Raw genomic sequence first — 23941 nt, forward strand, 5'->3', positions numbered from 1 at the left:
ATCCTGGGCGTCGCCATGTTGCGACCAGAGCCACTCTAGCGCCTGGGGCAGAGGCCAAGGAGCCATCCCCAGCGCCCAGGCCATCTTTGCCCCAATGGAGCCTCGGCTGCGGGAGGGGAAGAGAGACACAGAGAGGAAGGAGAGGGGGAGGGGTGGAGAAGCAAATGGGCGCTTCTCCTGTGTGCCCTGGCCGGGAATCGAACCCGGAACCTCTACAGGCCAGGCCGACGCTCTACCACTGAGCCAACCAGCCAGGGCCCGGCCTAAGGTTTTCAAAAGGAAGTAACATTTAATCGAAATTAAACTGAGATTCACTGGAAGAGACAGGGTAAGTACCCAAGGTGGAGACAATGTCTATATGAAGACCCCTGAAGGATAAAGAGCTGAGCAGATTTGAGGAACCAAAAGATTGTGCACCAAGTGGAGGGGCAGTGGGCCAGGGGAGCCTGAACGGGCGGTGGGCAGAGCGTGGTGGACATGCTGTCTCTCCTTGGATACTTAAGGTTGGCGGCGGCAGCAGCACCAGCACCACAAGAGTTACCTTCATTTTACATATTGAGAAACTGAGGGCTAGAGAAAGGAAACGGATCAGACGAGATAAATACCTGTAGGAGAGGGCCCTGGCCTAGGAGCTCTGCAGGTTAGAGCATTGTTCCATACACTGAGGTTGTGGGTTTGATCCCTCATCAGAGCACATCTAAAAATCAGTCTTAGGCCTGGCCGGTGATGGTGCAGTGGGTAGAGCATCAACCTGGAACGCTGAGGTTGCAGATTCGAAACCCTCGGGACTGAAAAAGAACACGGTGCCCACGGAGCTTGTCCTGGTCCCTGCTCCTTGCCCTGGCTGCAGACAAGGCTGCAGTCCCCTTGCCTTGCTCCTGGCTGGTGAGCAGCTCCTTCAGGAAGTGTAACCTCAGTTCCTAGTATCAGAAGGTTCTCGGCTCTTCCCAGAAAGCAGCTCTAAGACTGGCCCAGAGAGATGTGCTCTCCTAGAATTATAGCCTGTACCACCTCCCCCCAGGCTTCTCCACTCCTCTCCAGTCTCCTTTACTCCCACCCCACTAAAATTTTTTATTTATTTTATTTTTTATTTATCGATTTCAGTGAGAGGGGAAGAGAGAGATAGAAACAGGAACATTGAGCTGTCCTATATGTGCCCTAACTGGGGATGGAACCAGCAACCTCTGCACTTCAGAACGATGTTCCAACCAACCCAGTTATCCAGCCAGGGCACCCCCACCCCATGTGCCCCCAAACACCCCTCACTCCAGGTGAGACTTGTCAGATTCTCTTCTTGCCTGTTCTACTGTTATTTATTTACTTACTTATTTATTAGTGAGAGGAGGGGAGGCAGAGAGATAGACTCCCGCATGTGCCCTCACCGGGATCCACCTGTCAAGTCCAATAGGGGGTGATGCTCTGCCCATCTGGGGCATTGCTCTGTTGCTCTGCAACCGAGCCTTTCTTTTTTAGGGCCTGAGGCATAGGCCACAGAGTCATCAGTGCCCAAGGCCAACTTGCTCCAATTGAGAGGCTGCAGGAGGGGAAAGAGAGAGAGAGAGAGAGAAAGAGAGAGAGAGAGAGAAAGGGGGAGGAGGGGGGGTGGAGAAGCCTGGGGGGAGGTGGTACAGTGGGCGCTTCTCTTAGGTGTCCTGACTGGGATTGAACCTGGACATCCACATGCCAGGCCGACACCTTACCACTGAGCCAACTAGCCAAGGCCGCGTTCTACTGTTTTACTGGAATTTCTGGATCTTAGGGAACACGTGGGTGAGGAGAATTGGGGCTCTCTATGGGGTCTGGATTAACCGAGAGTGGTGGGGGTGGCTGACAGGGGCAGTAGGTTGTTAGCACATTTAAAGCCTGAGCTCATAGAGGCTGGGCAGGAGCTTCCGGGATGACTCTGACCAGGCCACACTCTTTTCTCATCTTCCCCATCAGTCTGGGAACTCTTTGAGGACAGTAGGGAGCTGTTGAAAAAAATTAAGGTATGAAATGTCAAGCATTTGCTAAAAAAATGAGGAAGATGTACTGTTAATGATTTGGAATGTTCTGCAAAGTATATTCCTTTTTTTTTTTTTTTTTTTAATGGTCAAACCAGTGAGTATAGTATGCTCTTTTTTTTTTTTTTTTTTTTAATATATTTTTCTGAAGTTGGAAACGGGGAGGCAGTCAGGCAGACTTCCGCATGTGCCTGACTGGGGTCCACCCGGCATGCCCACTAGGGGGTGATGCTCTGCCCATCTGGGGCGTTGCTCTGCTGCAACCAGAGCCATTCTAGCACCTGAGGCAGAGGCCACGGAGCCATCCTCAGCGCCTGGGCCAACTTTGCTCCAATGGAGCCCTGGCTGCGGGAGGGGAAGAGAGAGACAGAGAGGAAGGAGAGGGGGAGGGGTGGAGAAGCAGATGGGCGCCTCTCCTGTGTGCCCTGGCCGGGAATCAAACCCGGGACTCCTGCACTCCAGGCCGACGCTCTACCACTGAGCCAACCGGCCAGGGCCTCCCATTTGTTTTTTTTTAAAGAAGGTTATTAGGCCCTGACCACATACATCAGATGATTAGAGTGTTGTCCTGATACACCAAGGTTGCAGGCTCAATCCTTGGTCAGGGCACATACAAGAAAAAGGCAGATAGCCCATTATCTATCTCAAGAGCAGAACATACTGATCTGCTTTAGAAGGGCATGTAGCCACATTCCTTTCCCATCATAACAAGCCAGGATCACACTACAAAAGAGGCCTACAAACTGAGAATGTTACTGCAGACTTTGGGTCCGAAGCCCTCTGCCTTCTTGCGTTTGCTGGCAATTGAATTAAAGACAATTGGCCCTGGCCAGTTGGCTCAGTGGTAGAGCATTGGCCTGGTGTGTGGATGTCCTGGGTTGGATCCCAGTCAGGGCACACAGGAGAAGCGCCCATCTGCTTCTCCATACCCCTCTTGCTTCTCTTTCTCTCTCTCTCCCCCCTTCCTACAGCCAACACTCCATTGGAGTGACCTGGCCCCTGGTGCTGAGGATGGTTCCATGGCCTCCACCTAAGGTGCTAAGAAGGGCTGGGTTGCTGAGCAATGGAGCAATGCTCTAGAGTGGGCAGAGCACCGCCCCCCAGTGGGCTTGCTGGGTGGATCCTGGTTGGGGCGCATGCAGAAGTTTGTCTCTGCCTCCCTCCTCTTATTGAATTAAAAAAAAAAAAAGAATTAAAGACACTTATATTCACACACACAAAAAGACAACCAATAAATGCATAAATAAGTGGAACAACAAACTATGTTTTACTCTTTTTCTCTCCCTTCCTCTCTCTTTAAAAAAAAAAAAAGGCTATGTAAACAGTGGTTGCCTCCCATGGATTACTGGGATACTGGGTATGGGAGAACATTTTTTTTTTCAAATTTATTGATTTTTTCCCCCTAGAGAAAAGGACTGGGAGAGATGAGAAGCATCCATTCTTTGTTGAGGCACCTTAGTTGTTTATTGATTGCTTTCTCATATGTGCCTTGATGGGTGTGTGTGTGTGTGTGTGTGTGTGTGTGGGCTCCACTGAGCCAGTGACCCCTTGCTCAAGCTAGCTATCTGGGGCGTTAAGCCAGCAACCTTTGGACCCAAGCCAGTGACCATGGGGTCATGTCTGTGATCCATGCTCAAGCCAGACCTCAGGGTTTCTAACGTGGGTCCTCAGAATTCCAGGCCAATACTCGATCCATTGCACCATCACCTGGTCAGGCTATTTATTGATTTTAGAGAGAGGAGGGAAAGAGAGAGACAGAAACATTGATCTGTTCCTGTATGTGCCCTGACTGGGGATCGAATCAGTAACCTTCGTGTTTCAGAATGCTGTTATAACAAACCAAGCTATCTGGCCAGGGCCTTTACTTTTTCAACTAATGTGTGTGAAACAAATAGGCCAGCTCTCTGCTATCTCATCATGTCCTCTTTTGCTCCTGGCCACTTGGCCTATGTACCCCAGAGTATTGCCCAGCCAGTCTAGTTGCATGTCTAGCTAGGATCACACTCACCTTGCCAATGAGGAGGAAGGAGTCCTTCTCTGTCTGGCCACCAGGGGGCAGTCGATGTCTAGGACATGCCTTGGGTAGGCTAGGGACCTGGGAAGGCAGCCAGGTCACTCAGATCTTAAGGGAGTTCCTATTCCCTTACTACCCAGAGCTCCTGAGACAGAAAGAGGCCGAGTCTCACACAGGTCACCAATGAACAAGATAGAGAGTGGGTCCTGAGGGTGGTGATGGAACTATGCCTTGTCTCTAACACTGAACCGGTCCACGGCCACCCTCTCCATGCTGGTTCTAGGACCACAAGATGAGGAGGGTTTGCTGGATGGGGGCAGTCTCACTCAGCAGATGTCTGGGGCCCAGAGATTCCACAAGAAGGGGCTCTCCCATTTTAATCCTGCCCCCAAATCCAGCAGCCAGTTTTAGGCAACCACCCCATCGACTCTCTCTGTAATCTGCTTGTTAGACATTTCACATAAATAGAATCACATATTAATGTGGTTTTGTGTCTGGCTTCTTAGCATGTTTTGTGAGGTCCATTTATGCTGCAGTATCAGTACTTCATTCCTTTCTACTGTAGAATAATACCCATTGTATGGATAGATCACCTTTTGTTTATCCAGATGATGAACATTTGGGGGCTATTATAAATAATGCTACTATGAACACTTGTGCACACGTTTGTGTGCCTGTCTTTTCATTTTTCTTGAGTGGATACCTATAAGTTGAATAGCTGGGTCTTATGTTACTCCTATGTTTAACATTTTGAGAAACTGCCACACTGCTTTCCAAAGCAGCTGTACCATGTCAGTCTACCAGCAGTCACTAGGCTTCCCAGTTCCTCCACATCCCTGCTGACACGTCATTAACTTACAATCTTTTGACATGTGATATCTTCTTGTGGTTTTGATTTGCATTTCCCTAATTATGTTGAGCATTTTTTCATGGGCTTATTGGCCATTTAGAGGGCCAACCATATATATATGTGTATATATATATATATATACACACACACACACACACACATATATGTATATATATACATATATATATACATATATGTATACACACACACACACCTGTAAATGGACCTGCACAGTTCAAACATGTTATCCAAGGGTCAACTGTATGATTTGCAAATATTGTCTCCCAGTGTTAACAGTTTTGATTGTCCTTTGCAGCAAAAAAATTTTAAATTTTGCTCAAGTCCAACTCATGTTCATTACTTATCTTTGGTATCATACCTAAAAATTATTGCCTAACCCAAGGTCAGGATGAAGACTCATTTCCTCTAAGAGTTTTAGTTTTCATTTCAACTCTTACGTTTAGGTCCATGATCATTGTGAGTTAACTTTGCTATGTAGTGTTGGGTCGTGGTCCAGATTTGCTTCTTCACATGTGGATACCCAGTTGTACTAATTCCAGTTGTTGTAAAGACTATTCTTTTCCCACTGAATTATCTCGGCCCCTTTGTGGAAAATCAACTGACCATAAATATTAGGGTTTATTTCTGGGCTCTCAATTCAATTCTATTTCATTGGTCCCAACTACCTATTTTAATTAGGACTTCTTTTTTGAGTCAGTAACAGCAGAGGCTCAAAGAGCTCATTTACCTGAACCTGCACTCTGGATTTTTAAAGGAGCCAGGTGGGGCACCACACCCCGGGCCTACTCCAGGGCGGGCTTGAGGCTGGGTGGGGGTGGGGAGATGGGGACATGAAGTGATCTTCCTGCCGTCTTGGAGCCGCAGTTGTCAGCCTGCTGCTCACATTCCTAGGCAGCCCCTGCCCCGAGGCCCCACGGGGGAGGGCGGGGAGGAAGGGCACTGGAAAAGAATGTGGCTTCCTTACATGGCACTTAGCAGGCAAAGGCCCCCTCCCTGCCCACCCCGCCCCGCCCGCCTGGCCAGCCTGCGGGCTCTCCAGCCACCTGCCTACCTCAGCATCACACATTCTCCAGCTGCCCTGAGGAGTCCCACACTGAACCCTCCACTACAGAGAGGCCAAAGGCAGGAAGGCTCAAAATAGCCAGGCTGCTGAGCCCTGCAGAGCACAACTGTTGAAGAGGGAGAGGGCAGGCAGATGTCTGGACCCCTGCAAGCCCCTGCTGTTTGGGTGTGTCATGAGGGAAGGGGAGATGAAGGCGGTCCTTGCCTCCCCTCCCCACCATGGGTAGTGTCTGCAAAGCTGCCTTGGCTCATGGGAGTGGGAAGGCGCCTGGGAAACTTGAGATAAGGTGAGAATTTCACAAACTAACTGCCCAGTCAGGGCCACTGCAGCTGTGGCCTTTGATCAGAGAGAAGCAGAAATGCTGGAGGGAGGGGAGGGTACGCGCGGGGCTGTGGGCACAGTCGGGCAGAGTCAAACACACTTTATTCAGCACAGGAATGTCTGAACAGGAGGGTCTTGGGCAGGGCTCCTGAAAAAGAACTCTGCTTCAAGCCCCGCTGTGAACAGAGCAAAGACCATCACGTACACCACGGGGACCATAGGGAAGAGGGCTCCACACAAGTTCTGGGTCAGGTCACACTGGCCAGCACACGGTGAAGCGGGCAACTGGGGCGGGTGGCCCACACCCAGGGCTGGGCCAGCCTTGGAGCCGGAGCCCAGTGAGCAGCTGCAAGCAGCCCCCTCAGGAAAGCCAAGGTGGGAAGCGGGCAGGGGCCTGGCCCATGCAGGGGATGGTCGCGACCACAGAAAGTGACTGGACAAGGAGCGGCAGCACCTGCTCAGAGGTGCTCGGTCCGCAGTGGGGTGGGAGTGCGGGAGCAGCCTCAGGGTGCTCTCCCCCAGCGCGCAGTGCCGGCTGCTTGTCTCTCACAACCGCCTGCAGCAGCTCTACCCATGGCCTCCAACCAGCAAGCTGCAGGGGCCTTCCCTGCCCAGGACCTCACTCCCCCAACCTGGGCTCACTGTGAGCGTGGGACGGGGCACTAGTGGGCAGCAAGGCTAGCCTGCCAGAGAACCCCTTTGATGACTACAGTCTTTCACTTAGATTCATGATTTGGGGGTGGGGGAAATCTCAGGGTCTGCACCAGAAAGAGCATCAGTTTAAGTCCCCTGCCACAGAGGGCCTGAGAAGCAGCTAGCCAGGACCTTGCTTTTGGGTGACTCCCAGCTGTGCTATTATGCAGAGTGCAAATAAGGGAGGGAAAGAAGGGGATTCTGGGTGGGAGGAGGAGAGGGTATGACTATAGAGTGGAGGTCAGAAAGGGGTGTTGGGTACCCTGGGACCCTTGGGGGTGACAAGGAGCCATGCACAATGGCACAGTGGGGCCCAGCTGAATTCCTGGTTAACAAGACCGGAGACATCGGGAGGCAGAGAACAGAGGTACCACCTTCCTGGCCCCACCGTGCTCAGCCGAGCAAAGGGTGTTAAGGAAAACCCTGTCCACAACTAGAATGGTGGGAGCAGAAGCTCAGAATCTGAGTGTGGATGGCAAAGGCGCTCCTTCCACGGGCTTGGGCTCAAGTGTAGATGCACACAGTCACCACCAGGGGTCAGAAAGGCTGTCTCTGGCTGGCTGGAGACAGGGAGGACAAGGCTGGTGCCCAGGGGCGTGAGTGACAGAACTCAGCTTCTCTAGAAAATCACCACGGTACAACACACAAAGCTGAGGTGGCAGGGGACCCAGGAGGGGGCCGGTTCTATCTAAATGACTCACAGACAGCTGGGGGAGGGTGGCAAGGATGATACAAATCCCCACAATCCAGGGATCACAACCCACACGCAAGAGGAGCTCAGCTCATCAGCATGGATGAGTGGGGGAGGGCAGCAGGGACATAGCACACGAAGGCTCACTCGTCACTCGTCGCTCTTCCCTTCCCGAATGTGTTCGAAGGAGAAGGGGAGGAACTTGAAACCGGTCCCGCTATAGAATTTATTCTGGAACTCGACCCTGGGGAAAGGGAAGAGGGAAGTCATCACAGCTGGGCCAGAAAGATGCCCGGCCCGACGCTCCCCGAAGCCTTCCTTTCCTAGATGAGCTTGGAAAATAGTGCCACCTTCCGCAGCCTCTGCCAGCCCACTGAGCCCAGACCTGGGCCAACTTCTCCCAGGGCACACAGCTCTGCCTCTGAAGCCCAGGACCGGCCCGCAGCAAGGGCAGTGACCAGAGCCCTGGCGGGTCCGCAGTCCTGCTCTGGCCTGCTGAGCAGGGAGCCACATGCCAAAGTTTGGCTGCCCTGAGTTTCTAACAGCAAAGAGGAGGAGCCCCCAAACACTGGTGCCTGGCAGGGCTCACAGCAGACCTCCGAGGGAAGCCCCGAGTGGCTGTGCCCAGCTCCAAAAACCCTGCAAACACCACTGTTTTCTTGCTTGTTTCCTCGGAGGGAAGGAGAAGGGAGGTTTCTTTTTTTTTCCTGTTTTTTTTTTTTTTGTATTTTTCTTAAGCTGGAAACAGGGAGAGAAAGTCAGACAGACTCCCGCATGCGCCCGACCGGGATCCACCCGGCACACCCACCAGGGGCGAAGCTCTGCCCACCAGGAGGCGTCGCTCTGCTGCGACCAGAGCCACTCTAGCGCCTGGGGCAGAGGCCGAGGAGCCATCCCCAGTGCCCGGGCCATCTTTGCTCCAATGGAGCCTTGGCTGCGGGAGGGGAAGAGAGAGACAGAGAGGAAGGAGGGGGGGAAGGGGGGAGAAGCAGATGGGCGCTTCTCCTGTGTGCCCTGGCCGGGAATCGAACCCGGGACTTCTGCACGCCAGGCCGACGCTCTACCACTGAGCCAACCAGCCAGGGCGAAGGGAGGTTTCTGAGTGAACATTGGAGGTTTTCGATTTAGGGAGGAAATTCCCAGGAAAGTGGGGGAAGTCAGGAGGGGAAATCTCCTCAAAGTTATGGCAAAAATATGCTCCAACTACAAAAACATCTGAGAAAGAATTCTTCTCTGGGGAACTGAAAGGAAAAAGAGAGCTTTAACTCCCTTCCCAGGCAGCTCAGCGTCCACCCGCAGCCCCCCTGGGGCCCTCTCAAGCTCGGGGCAGGAAGGAGAGGCGCTCAGCCAGGCCGCTGGGCTGTGCTTCCCCAGCAAGCTCACCCTGGATGGCTGCCCAGCAACCGAACCAGCACCAAATATGGGCAGAAAAATGCTTGATTGAGAGGACAGAAAAGCCAAGGAGAGCTGCCCTGAGGAATAGTTTCCACTCAGGACTGCGGCCTGGGGCACCAGAACCCCTGCAAGCACAGGCGGGTGAGGCAGGTTGCAGGCAGCACTTTACAAACCGGCTTCATCTCCCTCCAAACTAGGAGGGGAGGGAGGAGCTGAGTGCAGGGAGTGGCCTGGGGCCCTGCAGCCTGTCTATGGCCTCTCCCTGCCAGTCCTTGGCCTGTGGGCCTTGGGGTGCCGGCCCAGGACCCTGACAGCAGGACTGTCGGCTCCACCCCCGGGGAGGAGAGGTGAGCAACCTTCTGTGCAGCCATAGGAACTGGTGGCCTTCGCCCCAAGCCTCACATCCCACGGGCTGGACCAGGGTCCCAAGCCTGGCAGACTGGAGAATTCTCATCAGTGCCTGGGCCAAGCTCCCCAGGGAAAACCACATCCAGGAGGGGGAGCTTCAAATTCAAGTCAGACACAGGATTCTCCACAAGAGCAATTCCAAACCAGGACCTGGATTTGTCCCCACATCCCAACACTTCTCCGAAGTCCTTCTACCAGTTCCAGCTACGGGCCTCCTGGGATGGGGTGGGGGGTCCTGCTTGCCACCCACTGCTGTTAGGTCTGAGATTTTCATGTTGGCAAGCCTGTGTCTGCACACAGCAAGGCATTTCTGAACACTGAAAACAGGTTGACTCATCCCATTTTCATTCAATAATATGTAGCCAGATAGCAGGCAAGTCACCTTTGGGTCCGTGAAGTATCCTGAATTTTGGCTTCCTGGCTGGCTAATCACACAAAAAAATCTATTTTCAAATCGGGTGAATGCAGGAAAAGCTTAGAAGTTTTCAGATGCCCATGGGGTTACCACCCTTCTTGCCATCCCTCTAGCTGACAGGTGGGCTACCACCAGCCACATCTCAGGCATTTCGGGTCAGCCTGACCTCGCCTTCCTGCTTAGCCGTGCCCGCCCACCTCCCGACACAAAACTGGAAAGCGAGCGCCCCGCCAGTCTCCCTGCCCTTTCCCCCTTCAAACCAGGGACACGGCTCCCTGGGAAAGTACAAACACAAGCCCCTGTTTGGGGGTACAACGGGCCCCAGTGGCCGCCCCGGGTCTCTGCTTGGGGAGCCCCCAGGCCCTGCCATGCTCCAAGCCACTAAAACACCTCGCAGAATTCCACAGCTGTGAGGACAGCCCCGGCAGTTGAGTTTCTCTGTCACCCCTGCCAGCTCCAGCACCTGGCCAAGGCCGCCCAGTGACCCAGAGGAGAACTGGGAGTCCACAGAGAGAGCGCTCCTGCTATGTAACAGGAAACCTTGTTTCCTTGAGTGCGTGAGTGAGTACGTGAGTGAGTGAGTACGTGAGTGAGTGAGGGGGGAAGGAGTTCCGGGGCCTCTTCCCTTTCCTGGCAGGGGTGTGACTGAGGGGAGGCAGTTTTAGAAAGATGATTCTAGGCCTAGATGCTTCTCGCGTCCTTTCTGTCACTCTGAGCAGTTCAGGGCCTGGCACATGCATCTCTCCGATGGCCCAACTGTCCGGATGATGATGTCAGCCTGGGACTCCATTTCGGGTGTTCCTCCTTCTTCTGGGTCAGCCACTCACTCAGCTATCCCACGGTGTCCTGCCGGGGCACCACCACAGTCCTTACAACAAACTGGTCCCAGTTCTGTCCCTGTAGCCATCAACAGCCTATGAGTGTGCATGTGTGCACATCTACACATATGTGGAACCTGCTAGATAAGAAGGCAGGCCATGGGGCAACAGTCTTCCTGATAAAATCACTTTGGTGTCCACAGTTATAACTACAAAGCACATCCCTGCCTTTGCCTTTTCTGAGGAAGAAAAGACATCTAATTAAAGTGGCAGGAAAGCCCACTCACGTTACATGGTTGGTGGCAGAAAAGAAGGACAGATGACTCAGGAGTCAGACCTAGCAGGCTGGCACCTTAACCTGCTCACTGATGTTTTCAAGGGTCACCCACCTCCTTCTGACCCTACACGAATCTCAGACTAGTGGTTTATAGTCATCAGATTACATGTCTTTCTTCTTGTCCCCACAGAAGAGATCTGGAATATGCATAATGGGACAGCCCTTGCATCAGAATCAGAAAACCCCAGCTGAATACCAGGGATAAAGTGACAGGTATGAAGACATCCAAGCTGGACATCAGGAAAAACAGCACCAATGTCCCTGTAGCTGTTTTCAGCAGGACAAGCAGTTTCCACCCCTCACAAAAGGACTACAGTCCAGAACTCCTGTGGCCCAGGACTGAGGCCAGGCATCCCTGAAGCATGTCCATATTCGGCCAGAAGGGGGCACACTAGCACCAATTTCATTCCCTTCTTTTTTGGGGTGGGATGAGCTCCAAGCAGGCCTTCCATATGGTGGGATTCGAAAAATTGTTGCACAAAGGAGTTTTTCTGCTTTTTCCTCTTCTCTCAATTCTTCCACCACCAAAGCCCCGCAAGCACAAGGTGGCGGACAAGCCTATTCCTTGAAAACTATATCTGAGAAGCTTTCAGACGGTATTATGTATCCTCTACCCAGTGGCCTCCCCTGTCTCTGAACAGACTAAAAGTAATTTCTTTATGAGTCACCACAGCCAGGCGCCCTCGCCACAGGACACCATACTTTAAGCAGGGCAGCCGTGATCACTAAGTTCACAATGTGCCAGGCCACCTGGAGAGTCACTTGGAATGTCCAGGATTTCTTGTTTAATCAGGCAGCCGTGGCATGTGGATACTACTCTCTTCACACGAGACAGTGAGGGTCAGAGAGGTGAGGGCTCTCCCAGGGTCAGCCAGCCAGTGTGCCCAGAGCTGGAATTCAAACCCAAGTAGGCCGCATTCTGAAGCCTGCTCTCTTGTCACCTGTCACTTTCTTGGGCTCATTTATGAGAAGGAGGGAAGACACCTTCACTCGAAGGCCACAGATGAGCCTAAGGAAGAAGTAATCTTGTTATCAACACAACGGGACCCTGTAAACTGCTTAGGCTCACACTGGAGATGAGGCCCAAGCCCCGCGACCGTCCTCATGGTGGGGTGCCTACCTCACCGCTCCATCTAACAGTTCTGACCCGGCACCTGGACTGCCCCCAGCCCGCCCCGGAGGAGGCACCCGGCTCCCCACTCGGGGACCATGGTGGGTGGAAGCTGTGTCCACAAGCCCAAGGCTCAGGAGACACAGAAGTTACTAGGAAAGGAAGGAAGCCAGGAGCACAAGAAAAAGTGAGTCACCACAGCTGGCTCCACAGCCGTCCCCTTGCCCGAGTGGCTGAGGAAGTGTGTTGGCAGAGAGTAAGCTGATAAGCTAAGAACAGGGGAGCGGCCAACAGTCTGACTCATGCGGGCTCCTGGCTCCACAGTAAACAACAGCTGAGCGGGGAGGAGGGTGAAGGGGCAGATGGTGGAGGGTAGCGGGGAAGAGGGTGGGAGGAGGGAGGCGGGGAGGACAGAGGCAGGGAGGAGGAAGGAGGGGAAGAGAGAGGAGGGGAAAGAGAGAAGGGAGGCAGGGAGGAAGGAGGCGGGGAGGATGGAGGCGGGTAGAGGGAGGAATGTGGTGGGGAGGAGGGTAGAGGCAGGGAGAAGGGCAGTGGGGAGGAAGGAGGCGAGGAGGCAGGGAGGAGGATGGTGGGGAGGAGGGCAGAGGCAGGGAAGCAGGGAGGAGGGAGGCAGGGAGGAGGGTGGCGGGGAGGCAGGGAGGAGGGGAGGCAGGGAGGAGGGAGGCGAGGAGGCAGGGAGGAGGGAGGCAGGGAGGAGGGAGGCGGGGAGGCAGGGAGGAAGGAGGCGGGGAGGCAGGGAGGAGGGAGGCGGGGAGGCAGGGAGGAGGGTGGCGGGGAGGCGGGGAGGCAGGGAGGAGCGTGGCGGGGTGGCAGGGAGGAGGGTGGCGGGGAGGCAGGGAGGAAGGAGGCGGGGAGGCAGGGAGGAAAGAGGCAGGGAGGAGGGTGGCGGGGAGGCAGGGAGGAAGGGGGCGGGGAGGAAGGCGGCGGGGAGGCAGGGAGGAGGAACAGGCCAGAGAGCATTGCCACACTGCCACAGCCAGACAGACACTGCTGAAGGGGCTTTTGAGAGAAGACAGTCCCAGCGCCACCTCCCCGTTCATGCCTCACTTTTCTCCTCTGTGATTTAGAACAACAAACAGTGGAATCTTTGAGGAGGCTCAGCTAAAACAAAGGAGAAAAAGCAAAGATAAGGGGGGTGGGAAGATGGGTTTCTCAGCTGAGATTCTGGATTTTCTTCAGGTCTGGATTAGCGATGGAAAGAGACTAGCTCTCTTCTGTCCCTGAGATCATTAACCCCACAGATCCTCTCATCGGTGAGCGCCTACGGTCGGGTCAGTGGGTCTGTGACCCCCTAACCTGGTAAAACTGTGTGCACACACTGGGGGGGGGTTTCTCTGCAGAGAGGGTCCAGAGCTTCCAGAGCCACTGGGGTTCGAGACCCAGAAAGGGAGAGTCACTACATAAAAGAGGAAATACACTCGGAGAGGCAGGGTAGCCAGATACAGTATAGGATACACAATATGTCCCGGGCACATTTAGAAAATACTGATACTGCAAGAAAACTTCCCACCAAACTATTCATGTTGATCTGAAATTGAAATTAACTGGGTGTCCTGAAATTTTATTTGCTGAATCTGGCAGCCTTACTTTGAGGTGAAGGAGTCACGCCCAGCTCGGACCCCACCACTCCCACTACCTAGGCAGGAAGCACACTCCATGCCGGGCCATTAAGAACCACAAACTACATTAAACACACACACAGACACACACACACACAGACACACACACACACACACACACACACACACACACCACAACCCCTAAAGCTGCCCTGCAGCTGCTTCAGTGTGCTGACACACACCGCGGAACCAGGCTGCCCCCACCCGCGTGGAGCTGCCAGGGTCCTGCTCAGACACTGGCACAATGACAGACAGGGGACAAAGGGAGCTCTAGCACTTTCTTGGGCTTAGAATCTATTCCAGAGCTGCTTTCATTGCTCTGAAGACAGGAGAAAGTTCTATGCCAGAGCAAAAAAACCCCAAAACCAAAACAAAAAAAACCCCAAACAGACAAAAACTAAAAGCTCAGCAGCTCTTCCGAGCTATCATCAGGAGCACTGCACAACGCTGCAGAGGCAGGGAGAGGGAACCTGACCACACCCACCCGAGACTTCTCCCTGGGGCTACGGAAAGTGAGCCGCCTATCTGTGGCATTTCCTAAGCTCACTCCTAAACTGGGCCCTGGGTGTAATGATGTGAAAGCAAACACTTCCTAGTGTCTCTGGATTCTGTACAGGCACGAAGCTGTCCTCAGTGCAGCTAAGGACACGCCCCCGCCCCCACTGCCCCCTCACCAGTGTAACCGCAGCGCGTGCAGGAACGCCGAGAGGCCCTCCATGATCAGGAGGATGGCCACGGTCAGGGTGGCAAAGGCGGTGAAGATGAAGAACAGCGCCAGACTGCCTGCCAAGCTCTTCAGATGCAGGCCGATGTGGATGACCATGGTCCACAGCACCTCCGACAGCTCTGGGGACGCGGGAGAGACATCGCTGGTTCATCATGGTGAGAGGTGCCGGGGGCCTTGCACCTTGCTGGCCACCCCTCACCTGAGTGATCCTTGTGGCCTGGCTTCCCACGACCTTAGTGGGACCCCTGTGCATCGTTAACCTGGCAAAAGTGCTGATTCTCCCATCTGGACATCATTCTCTCTGGACTTCGGAGTCTGAATAATCCCGGAATCCTTGGGTCATGTCCGCCCTCCTTAAGCCCCCCGCGTGAAAGTGCCCAGAGAAGGGAAACCAGTGCTTGGTCTGAGTGGGACACACTCACGTGCGTGAGCGAGGCTGAGGGCCCAGAGCCGCAGGTAGGAGGCGGTGTTGGAGATGCAGCCCAGGCAGTACTCGATGGTGTGGATGGCCTGGTGGACCATGGTGTCGCCAAAGTCAAACTGTGGGGGAGGAAACCAGGGAGGAGATGTGAGGCTCGGAGGGGAACGGCTGTGGCCACGTGCACCTCGGGCTCCACGGGCCAGGGGCGCCCAGGGTTGAACGGTGGTGACTTCAGCTATGCCATCCCCAGAAATCCTGCCTTGGTCCCCAACTGGGACACCCTGTTCCCCTCAATACACTATATTTTTAACAAACTACATCTTTATGAAAGTCTTCTCAACACATTTGTTCTTCCTCCCTGCTAGGCTGTGAGCTCACGTGAGCGTGCACGGCGTTGAGCACTCAGAGAAAAGGACTGGGGACTGCGAGACCTGGAGCTGCGCTAGCGGACCCCTCGCCATGCTGAGGGGGCACCCTCCCTGCCGGGCTAAACCTCTGCACTCATCTCACTTACTTTTACAAACCTTTGGGAGCAAGATAACGTGTGTGTGTGTGTGTGTGTGTGTGTGTGTGTGTGTGTGTGTGTGTGTGTGTCTTATGAAAAGATGACACGGACATTTTGGCAAAAGTTTTATCAGTTCCTACTTGGGCAGTTGATTGAGACCAGAGTGCCTATTGGTTTTGTTTCTGTTCTCACGTTCCTTTTCTCCCAATTTTCATTTCAACATCAAAAATTATTTCCAGAATAAAGAAGTTGGGCTGGAACAAGCTTTCAGGAGTTCACATTTAGGACTGTTCCAAGCACAGTCGGGGAAAAACACAGATGCCCTAGAAGCACCAGGTGCATTTCGTGGCCTCTTGCTCTCCCAGGCGAAGAAACCAACAGCCATGATAGCACAGGTCACGCCGTTCCATTCCCGGGGCCCCGCCCACATCCCAGACTAGGACTCCAGGGGCAGAGGGCAGCTGCCCAGCGGGCCTCCCTAGCCTGCTCTAACCTCGGGGCAGAGTCTATTTTTCACCACAGTTTCTTTCAAGTCTCACATGACTCCACACCCAAAGTAGACAGAGCTGCCTGGTAAAGGCTCCCAGGCCGGGCCCCGGGGGTGGGCTGTCAAGCTCAGTAGCAGCTAACACTGGGTCTGCCAGCAGTGCCTCCCTCCCTTCCCTGTGACTGTCACCACCTACGCCACCCACTACCCACCCTGAACACCGCAGTGCGGTTCTTCCGGAAAAAGCCTGCCACGCCATCTAGTCACCTCGGCCCCAGCCATGCTGGCTGTCGCCCCAAAGCCCGTGCCCAGAGAAAGGAGCCACCTGGCTTCAGGAAGCAGTCTCCCCTCCCAAGAGCTCTATAGAAGCAGTGACTGCTGGGCTCCCTTAGAACCAGCCCCTTTCAGCGTTTTTATCCCATCTCCAGTTTCTCCCGTTAAAAAAAAGGGAGGATAGAGGAAGCTTCCTTTCCAGGTGTCACCCTAACTTTCTGCCGTCCATGTTTCCCGATTTCCTGTTTTGTAACCTTGGGCAAACTTCCTGTGTAATAGGGGATGGTAGTGGGGTGAGTACAAAGAGGGTCTGTCACTCAGACCCCCTGACGAGTCGGCATGGCTGACTATGAACTTCTGCAGACACTCCATCTCCCTCTATAACCTTCACCGCCCACGTGCTGCTCGCCAGCTGGGCCCTGGCTCGGTCTCCGCTCCACACACGGGCCCTTCATGGCCGGTCACTCTTACCCCCCAGGCATGAGGTCTAATACTGTGTCCCGACTGAGCCTCTGCAGTGGCCGTCACTGTCACCTGTTCTTCCTCCCTCCTGAGACACTCACCTTCCCTAGGTTTCCCTCCTGCTTCTCTAGAGGTTCCTTCTGTCTGCATTTTGGTTCTTTCTTAAATGTGGAAGTCCCAGCCTCAGCCGCCCAGACATCTTTGCTGCAGCACTGCCACTCAGGGCCTCACGGCCACCCATAGGAGTGACTCCCAGATGGTCACCTGCACTCCCATGTCCCATTTCCAACTAGCTGTGTCTCTCCTCCTGGTGCACCACAGGCACTTCAACTCAAAGCCACCCAGATGAAACTAACTTGCTGCTGTCTTCTGGCCCCAGCAAGACCCACTTCTAGTCCACGTCCCCTGTCCCGCAGTGTCACAGCCTGTCCCCCCAGGAACCCAAGCATGGTGACCACTATTGACTGCCAATATTCCTTAAGGCACTGGGAGCTGCAGCTTTAACAGTGTCATATTGGTCCCTTCATTTCCAAGTCCCCCTGGAAATGCCTTGCTTGTCTCTAGGCCTCCCAATTCTTTCCTGATTCACAGCAGACTAGCGGTCCCCATGCCTCCAGACTGTGCCCCCCACCCCATCAAGCATGTCCTGTGACATCCCCACAGGGCGTCTCAGCAAGGCACATTTGTTGTGTCACTTCTGGCTTCACCACCCTGACGGTTCGTGTTAATCTATGGCTCATTTCTAGCCTCACCTCTCACCAGCCCCTCAACTCCTGACTGAGCTTCAGCCCAGCTGAATACCTGCTTAGCCCCCAGGTGTGACGGGCCTGCAGGCCTCTGCATCATTGTAACTATTTATACTGATGGTTCTGCATTCTCCCCCCTCCAGAGACTCCCGCTTGACCATAACTTTAGCAGTGTTTTCCTGCGGGAATCTTTTCCTGGTCTCTTCCTCACCCCCCTCCAGTGTTCCTCAGGTTCTTTCTGTGTTCTCACAGCATCCTGGGCACACTCTGATCACAGCACCTGTCACCCAGGCTGTCTCCTCAATGTGTTGGGAGTTCCTTGAAGGCAAGGACTATGTTTTTCTTCCAGGTTCTACAGCTTTAAACAGAGTGCTTGATGGTGGATGGTGGATGAATGGATGGATGGGTCGATGGATGGATGGGCTGATGAACGCACCTGGTGAGATGACACAGTAGGGAGCGGCGCCCCTGACCCTGCTGAATGGTTACAGCCTCAGGGCTTTCCCAGGCAACGACAGACCAGGCCCTGGTCTGCCACTGTACTGAGTGCCCCCAGGAGAGGGACGCTGCTTCCGCGGGCTGGCGCACCGGCCTGCACAGGGCATGCAGGTTTCCTCGGCCAAGCTAAATGGGGAAGCTCTAGAGGAGGTAGGCTGGGCATTTTAAAAAATCTGTTTTGTTTGACATCTTTAGATAACTGTGACCGTTATCCAAATTTGGCTGCAGAGAACTAGGCTGTGTATGTGCCTGATAAAGTGTTATGACTACTCAGGAAGCTACGAGAAATTGAGCCCCTGAGGGAGCTGGGGGCCAGAGACTAAGGCAGCTGAATTACAATCCATCTTGCTTGGAAGTCCCACTCCTCTGGGACATGGCTACAAATAAGGGCTTGGCATTTGGGTGCTCAGTTAGGAAGACATTTAGAAAGAGCAGTGTCGTTGGAGAGAATGTGACCAGGAGAGAGCTGGGCTCCTCGCTAACATGGAACCCGCTCCCGCTGGCCATTCCCAGCCGCGCGGCCGGAGCGGTGAGCGGTCCAGGGGGCACAGGGGTTCCCGGACGCCAGCACCGGAGCCTCTCCAGCCTTTGGGGAGGCTGAGCACTCTGTTTTTACACTAAACAGCAAAGATGTTCCCATTCCCACTCCACTGCCCCCTTACAGAGGACCAGGAAGCCAGGAAAAGGAAGCGTTCATGGGTCTAAGTATTTTGGAAAGAAGTTTTGGGGGAAGATGCAAACAGTGCAGCACGGCCTTTAAAAAACCAAATTCCAAACTTGCATATTGCTAAATGAATTCTTGCTGAACTAGAAGGCCTACTCCAGATGCGGCCTGAACACTGAGCCAACTTTCTCTCTATTCCGTTATTATTCTGTGTGTGTGGCTGATATGATAGGAACTCCTTTGACGCAGATGGATTGTTTTTTCTGGGATGCATCTAAGAGGCGAAGCCTCCTTTTCAAAGCTGTCTATCTGGGTCACCCAAAAGTAGAGCTGACCCCAAGCAAGGGCCCAGCAATTCTCACTTCAAGCATCATCAAGCTGATGAGGGCAGCAGGAAGAGGCTAGCTGCATCTCAGACAGGGGTGAAGGGAGCTTTAATCATAAGCACTCAGAGGATCAGGGAGGAAATAGCTACTCCCAGTGGCAGAGCGACCATACATAACATCACAGGAGAAGCAGGCAGAAGCCAATGGGATTTAACTCCCAAGGGAAGTCACTTCAAGAATGCCAGTGCAGACATTACTTGTAGCTCCTTACAAAGCCATTCACAGAGGTATTAGATCAGCAAAGTCAATGAAACAAAGACAGAGGTGACCGACACGAGATGCAGTTAATGGAGATGAGCATTTTCAGAACATGGCTTCACGGACTGGTTAGAAATGGCCAGTGAGATGCAGGATACGCGGGTGTCATGTGTGGCCCCCGGATGCAGCAGGGTTGGCAAAGTGATCACAAGGACGTGAAGAGAAGCCCCAGATAAACATGAAGGCAAAGCAGCTTGTTTCTTACCGCTTCATCCTCGGTAGGCTTGAAAATACAAAGTTACACTTAGTGGGAAGCCACGGCACACACAAGGTCACAAGTCACGAACACAAGACTACCAACTGCTTCTTGGGGAGGACTGTTCGTGTTAAGTGGGTCTGGGAGGCAGGTCTCCTCAGCATACACAGACAGCAAAACCAGCAGGATTTAGAGTGTTAAGACACGTATTTTTAAAAGGCACTCCAACCCTTGCATTTTCTTTTTTAAAAACTCATAGTGAAAGTGGTCAATCAGACTGAAAAGCCCAGTTATCTGGGTCCTCAACTCCTATTCTGTTTGCTTTAAAAGGAATATAATGAATAGAAGAGATTCAAAAGTTCAGAGGCTTTGTGGCATGAGGGGTTAGGCAAGGAGACTGGGATTTCAAAAACGGAACTTGGAGGTGGTGGTGTGGGAAAAGACTAGCTTAGCCTTACTATTTTTCACCCTCCCTATAAAAAGCAGGTAAAAATTTAAAGGTTCAAATAAAGTATCTGTGACAAGAGCACATCAGTGGAACAGGACTTCAAAAGTACCAGTTCCAATTGGGTTACAATTCCAGTTGGAACCATCCTTGGAGGGGCAAGGGATGAGCATGCCGCCTAGGTGGGCTGTGCCTCTGGTACTAAGGGCTGGGAAGCTGGGTCTACTCTGCCTCGGGGCCCAGGGGGGCAGCTAGGAACCGTGATCTGCATGCAGTTCGGAATGTAAGACGCCGAACAACAGACACAACGAAACTGCCGTGGGCTCTGCAGGGGACACCTGGAGTTTAGATCAGGGGCCCACTGGGAAAAGCTGTGGTGCCCTGGAGGGCCAGAAGACAGGCTGACCATTAGTATTAGGATTTTCTTTTTCAAGGAGAAGACTGGAGTGAGGCCGTTTAGGGACACAAGACCAGGGCTGACCCCAGGTGGAAGGAGAGGAAGCCCCGCCACTGGATCTTACCTCTTCTGCATCTTCTGAATGGGTGGAGAGCTGGTCATGCTGAATAATCTCAGCATCCTCCTCTGTCGGTCCGTTGCCCACCCTGATCCCACCAAAGTTGAGAGTTCCCTACACACATGAACAGAAAGAGCAGAATTTGCCTGGGCTTTCATGTGACATTCTGTGAGGTGGGGAAGGGCAATGGTTAGTACATACAAACCTCAGAAAAGCATATATTCTAACAACAAAAACAAAACTCGCTGATCAAACAGCTGAGTGAAGACAAACCACTGTTCCCACCACAACCACCAGCACCCCAGCCCAGCCCCATCTACGTTCACCACCTCATCCAGATGGGAGGAAATACACAGTTCTGCCTGCTGCGCTGAGAAATGCCAACCCTGCCTCGGTCAGTGCTAATTGAGAATCCCACTCGACTGGAAAAGCTTAATACGAACAGACTCTCACACCAACACCAACTGTAGGTCTAAAGCCTTCAGTGGCCTCAGTTTTTCTGGAACTGAACTAAAGAGTAGACTTTCTAAGAGGGAGGGGAGCCAAATGGCATGGTGACTGTAACCTAGCCTGACAAGCTTTCCACAGGAGCCCCAAGAGTTCCAGCAGTCTCTCCCAGCAATATACTGGGTCTCTGCTCAGCAACAAAGAACTTCCTAGGTCAGGGAAGGAAAAAAGGCTTAGTGTACATTAGCGTGTGGCTAGAGAATACTGAGTTTAAAAAAAGAAAAAAGGCTCCTTTCCTTCAACGGCGCACTCGGAGTATGAAAACAACTCCTTCACAGGCACGTGGCACAAGCTGGCGGCGTGTCTGCTTCTCCTCACTTCCCAGGCATAGCGCTCGGCAGGGTCTCCAGAACCAGAATTTCTACGTCAAACTGATATGGGAAGGCTTGGGTTTATTGAGGCAAAAGGGCTCTTTGGGTACAAAAACCAGACAGAACTGGGACTAAGTCTGACTGCTACCAATTAGTGCTGACCTGCCTCAGAGTTGAAGGAGCTAAGAAACAGCCTCTACATATCATTTCTGTCTGCGGAGCCAAACAAGGCAAGAGATGGAAGACTGCTTTCCTGCAAAATGGCCTCTGGGCCAGCAGCACAAACAATGTCAGCAGGTTTGGTCAACTGCCCTGAGCTTCCTGCTCGCACCCTCCTCTTCTCCTGGTTACTGACCACCAGACTCCACTGCTTGACAAATTCTCTCTCTTCTAGCAGTGGTTCTCATGTACTGGTGGGAGAGCCAGTTGCATCAGAATACCTTGAAAGCTGCATTTCAATAAATAGAGATTCTCAAATACTACTCCCTGAAAGTATAAATTTAGTAGGTCTGGGGTAGGGCCTAGAAAATCTGTAATTAAAAAATATTTCCAGCCCTGGCCAGTTGGCTCAGCAGTAGAGTGCTGGCCTGGCATGTGGAGTCCTGAGTTTGATTCCTGGTCAGGACACACAGAAGAAGTGACCATCTGCTTCTATACCTCTCCTCCTTCTCTTACTCTTTCTCTTCTCCTCCTGCAGCCATGGCTCGAATGGTTTGAGCAAGTTGGCCCTGGAGGCTGAGGATGACTCCATGGCCTTGCCTCAGGTGCAAAAATAGCTTGTTGCTCAGCAACAGAGCAGCAGCCCCAGATAGGCAGAGCATCGCGCCGTAAGGGGCTGGCCAGGTGGATCCCAGTCGGGTGCATGCGGGAGTCTGTCTCCCTGCCTCCCCGCCTCTCACTTAATAAAAAAAAAATTTCTCAAAGTACAAGCTGTATAATCAGTTTGATTGTTGATCAAAATTGAAAATGTATGCACACACAAAAAGAGTGCACGCACCCTGTAAGTCTCAGCAATCCCACCCGCTGCTGGGGATTTGCTTGTGCAATTTTATTGAGAAAAGGATGTTCCCTGCATTATATTTGTAATAGCAAAGAGTTGGGAACAACAGATGTATCCATTAGTAAGAAAATGATTACATAACTTTAGCATGCCCAACAGAATGGTCTGTGGAATGCTAGACAACTATACAAAAGTAAGTATCACTATGAAACAGTCTCCAAGATACACTAAAGTTTTAATAACCTAGTAAATCAAGGGGCAGAATAGTGCTACAATTTAAACACAATTCCTAACGTGTTTTAAACATATATGCTGCTCACAAAAATTAGGGGATCAGGGAACGGGGAGATACTCCAGTACTTTCAGCCTTTTGTACAGCACATTTTCACCAATGAAATAAAAGTTAGTTTTGCATCTCATTTGCATAATCAAACAAGTTTTTGTCATTTGCTTTTCTGATGTTCTTGTTTAATAAAAAGAAATCAAATGCTTCTTTTTTAACCGCTTCATATTCATTTTGAAATATCCCATAATTTTTGTGAGCAGCGTATATGTTCATCCACATACACACTTATATAAATAGATAAGATATATGCTGACCTACACAGAAAAAACTTAGAGGCAAATGCTGTTAATAATAGAGTTGCAGAGAAGAGTGTAGTAAGATGAGCAGAAAGAAGAGCACATGGAAAGGATGTCAGTAAATGGGTAGTATGTACTTTAAGGGTTTTCTAAAAAACAAAAAATTCTCATAGGAAGAGAGAAAGTCCCTACTTGAAAACAGTATTAAGTAGCAATATTAAAAAGTCTTCTGATCCAAAGTATCAGTCCTCGTAGACTAGTTCTAGAAGGATGATCACAGGAGTTTTCTAAGTTTAAAATGATCAGAAACACCTACTAAAGGAAATGATTACCCATCTAAATATTTTACTTCCTTTTAAAGGAGTATGATGCTACTAGAACACAATACATGAGTAATTACTACTGGTGAGACTTAAAAATGTTCTAGATTCATTACCTAAAATAGATTAGACTAGTTTGATATTAGGACATTGCAAGATTTTGGTTAAGAGATGTTTTTAAGGACAAATATTGAAATGTTTAACATTCAAAGTGCTGATGCTGAATCATATTAATATTGGAAGAAGAAAAGATCAAAATGGAAGCTGACTCTGGTCTTCCACCAGATGCACGGTGCACACAGCACACCCGGCAGAGTGGAGCTCTCCCTGAACAGCTCAGGACGGAGGGCTCCTAAGTCTCTCACAAAAAAGCAGGCACGTATAAGCCTCCACGGGAAAGGGAGTCCGTCACAGCTAAAATGGGCCAAATGTCCAAGCATCATTCTGAAGCAGAACTTTAAGTGTCAGGAAATCAATTCAAGAATCACAGAGATGTTCTTGTACCATGCTGAAAAATCACCCAATAAATACATGGTCACAAAATACAGACATGAAAGTGGATGAGTCCAAGAGCTGCCACCTTGGATTAAGATGATGGGACCCGGAGAGGGTACAACAGCCACTTTGCTTCCATAAACATGACTGTACTTACACAGTTGAATGGAACCTAGCAGACCAGTGATGAAGATGTCAGAACCTACTCATAAGAGGTGGAAACCTTCTGTCAGCTCAGTGAGTAACAAGGACATACTTCCCAAGAGCACACATGTCCCATGCTCTCAATCTAGTTAAAAAGAATTCTGCTGCACTGTTTGCCACCTCTTTAAACAAAATGTGATGGTTTGTTGGTTTAAATTC

The 23941-nt window shown here is 51.9% G+C and overlaps 1 protein-coding gene across 5 annotated transcripts in view; it reads right to left on the minus strand.

The window, feature by feature from the left end:
* Positions 1-6357: 6357 nt before the first annotated feature.
* ATP6V0A1 (ATPase H+ transporting V0 subunit a1) overlaps positions 6358-23941 on the minus strand; it is a 58034-nt gene continuing 40450 nt past the window's right edge. For 3 of the 5 annotated variants that reach the window (XM_066364159.1, XM_066364156.1, XM_066364157.1), the window contains exons 18-22: positions 20370-20477; positions 19413-19430; positions 14930-15047; positions 14455-14626; positions 6358-7900 (exon numbers count right to left, since the gene is read on the minus strand). In XM_066364159.1, coding sequence (XP_066220256.1) covers positions 7807-7900; positions 14455-14626; positions 14930-15047; positions 19413-19430; positions 20370-20477 — 510 coding nt within the window. In that variant the 3' untranslated portion in view covers positions 6358-7806. The remainder of the gene's footprint in view (positions 7901-14454; positions 14627-14929; positions 15048-19412; positions 19431-20369; positions 20478-23941) is intronic. The other 2 variants (XM_066364160.1, XM_066364158.1) reach the window with 1 other exon arrangement.

The sequence above is a fragment of the Saccopteryx leptura genome, chromosome 2, assembly GCF_036850995.1.
Source record: "Saccopteryx leptura isolate mSacLep1 chromosome 2, mSacLep1_pri_phased_curated, whole genome shotgun sequence".
NCBI lineage: Eukaryota > Metazoa > Chordata > Mammalia > Chiroptera > Emballonuridae > Saccopteryx > Saccopteryx leptura.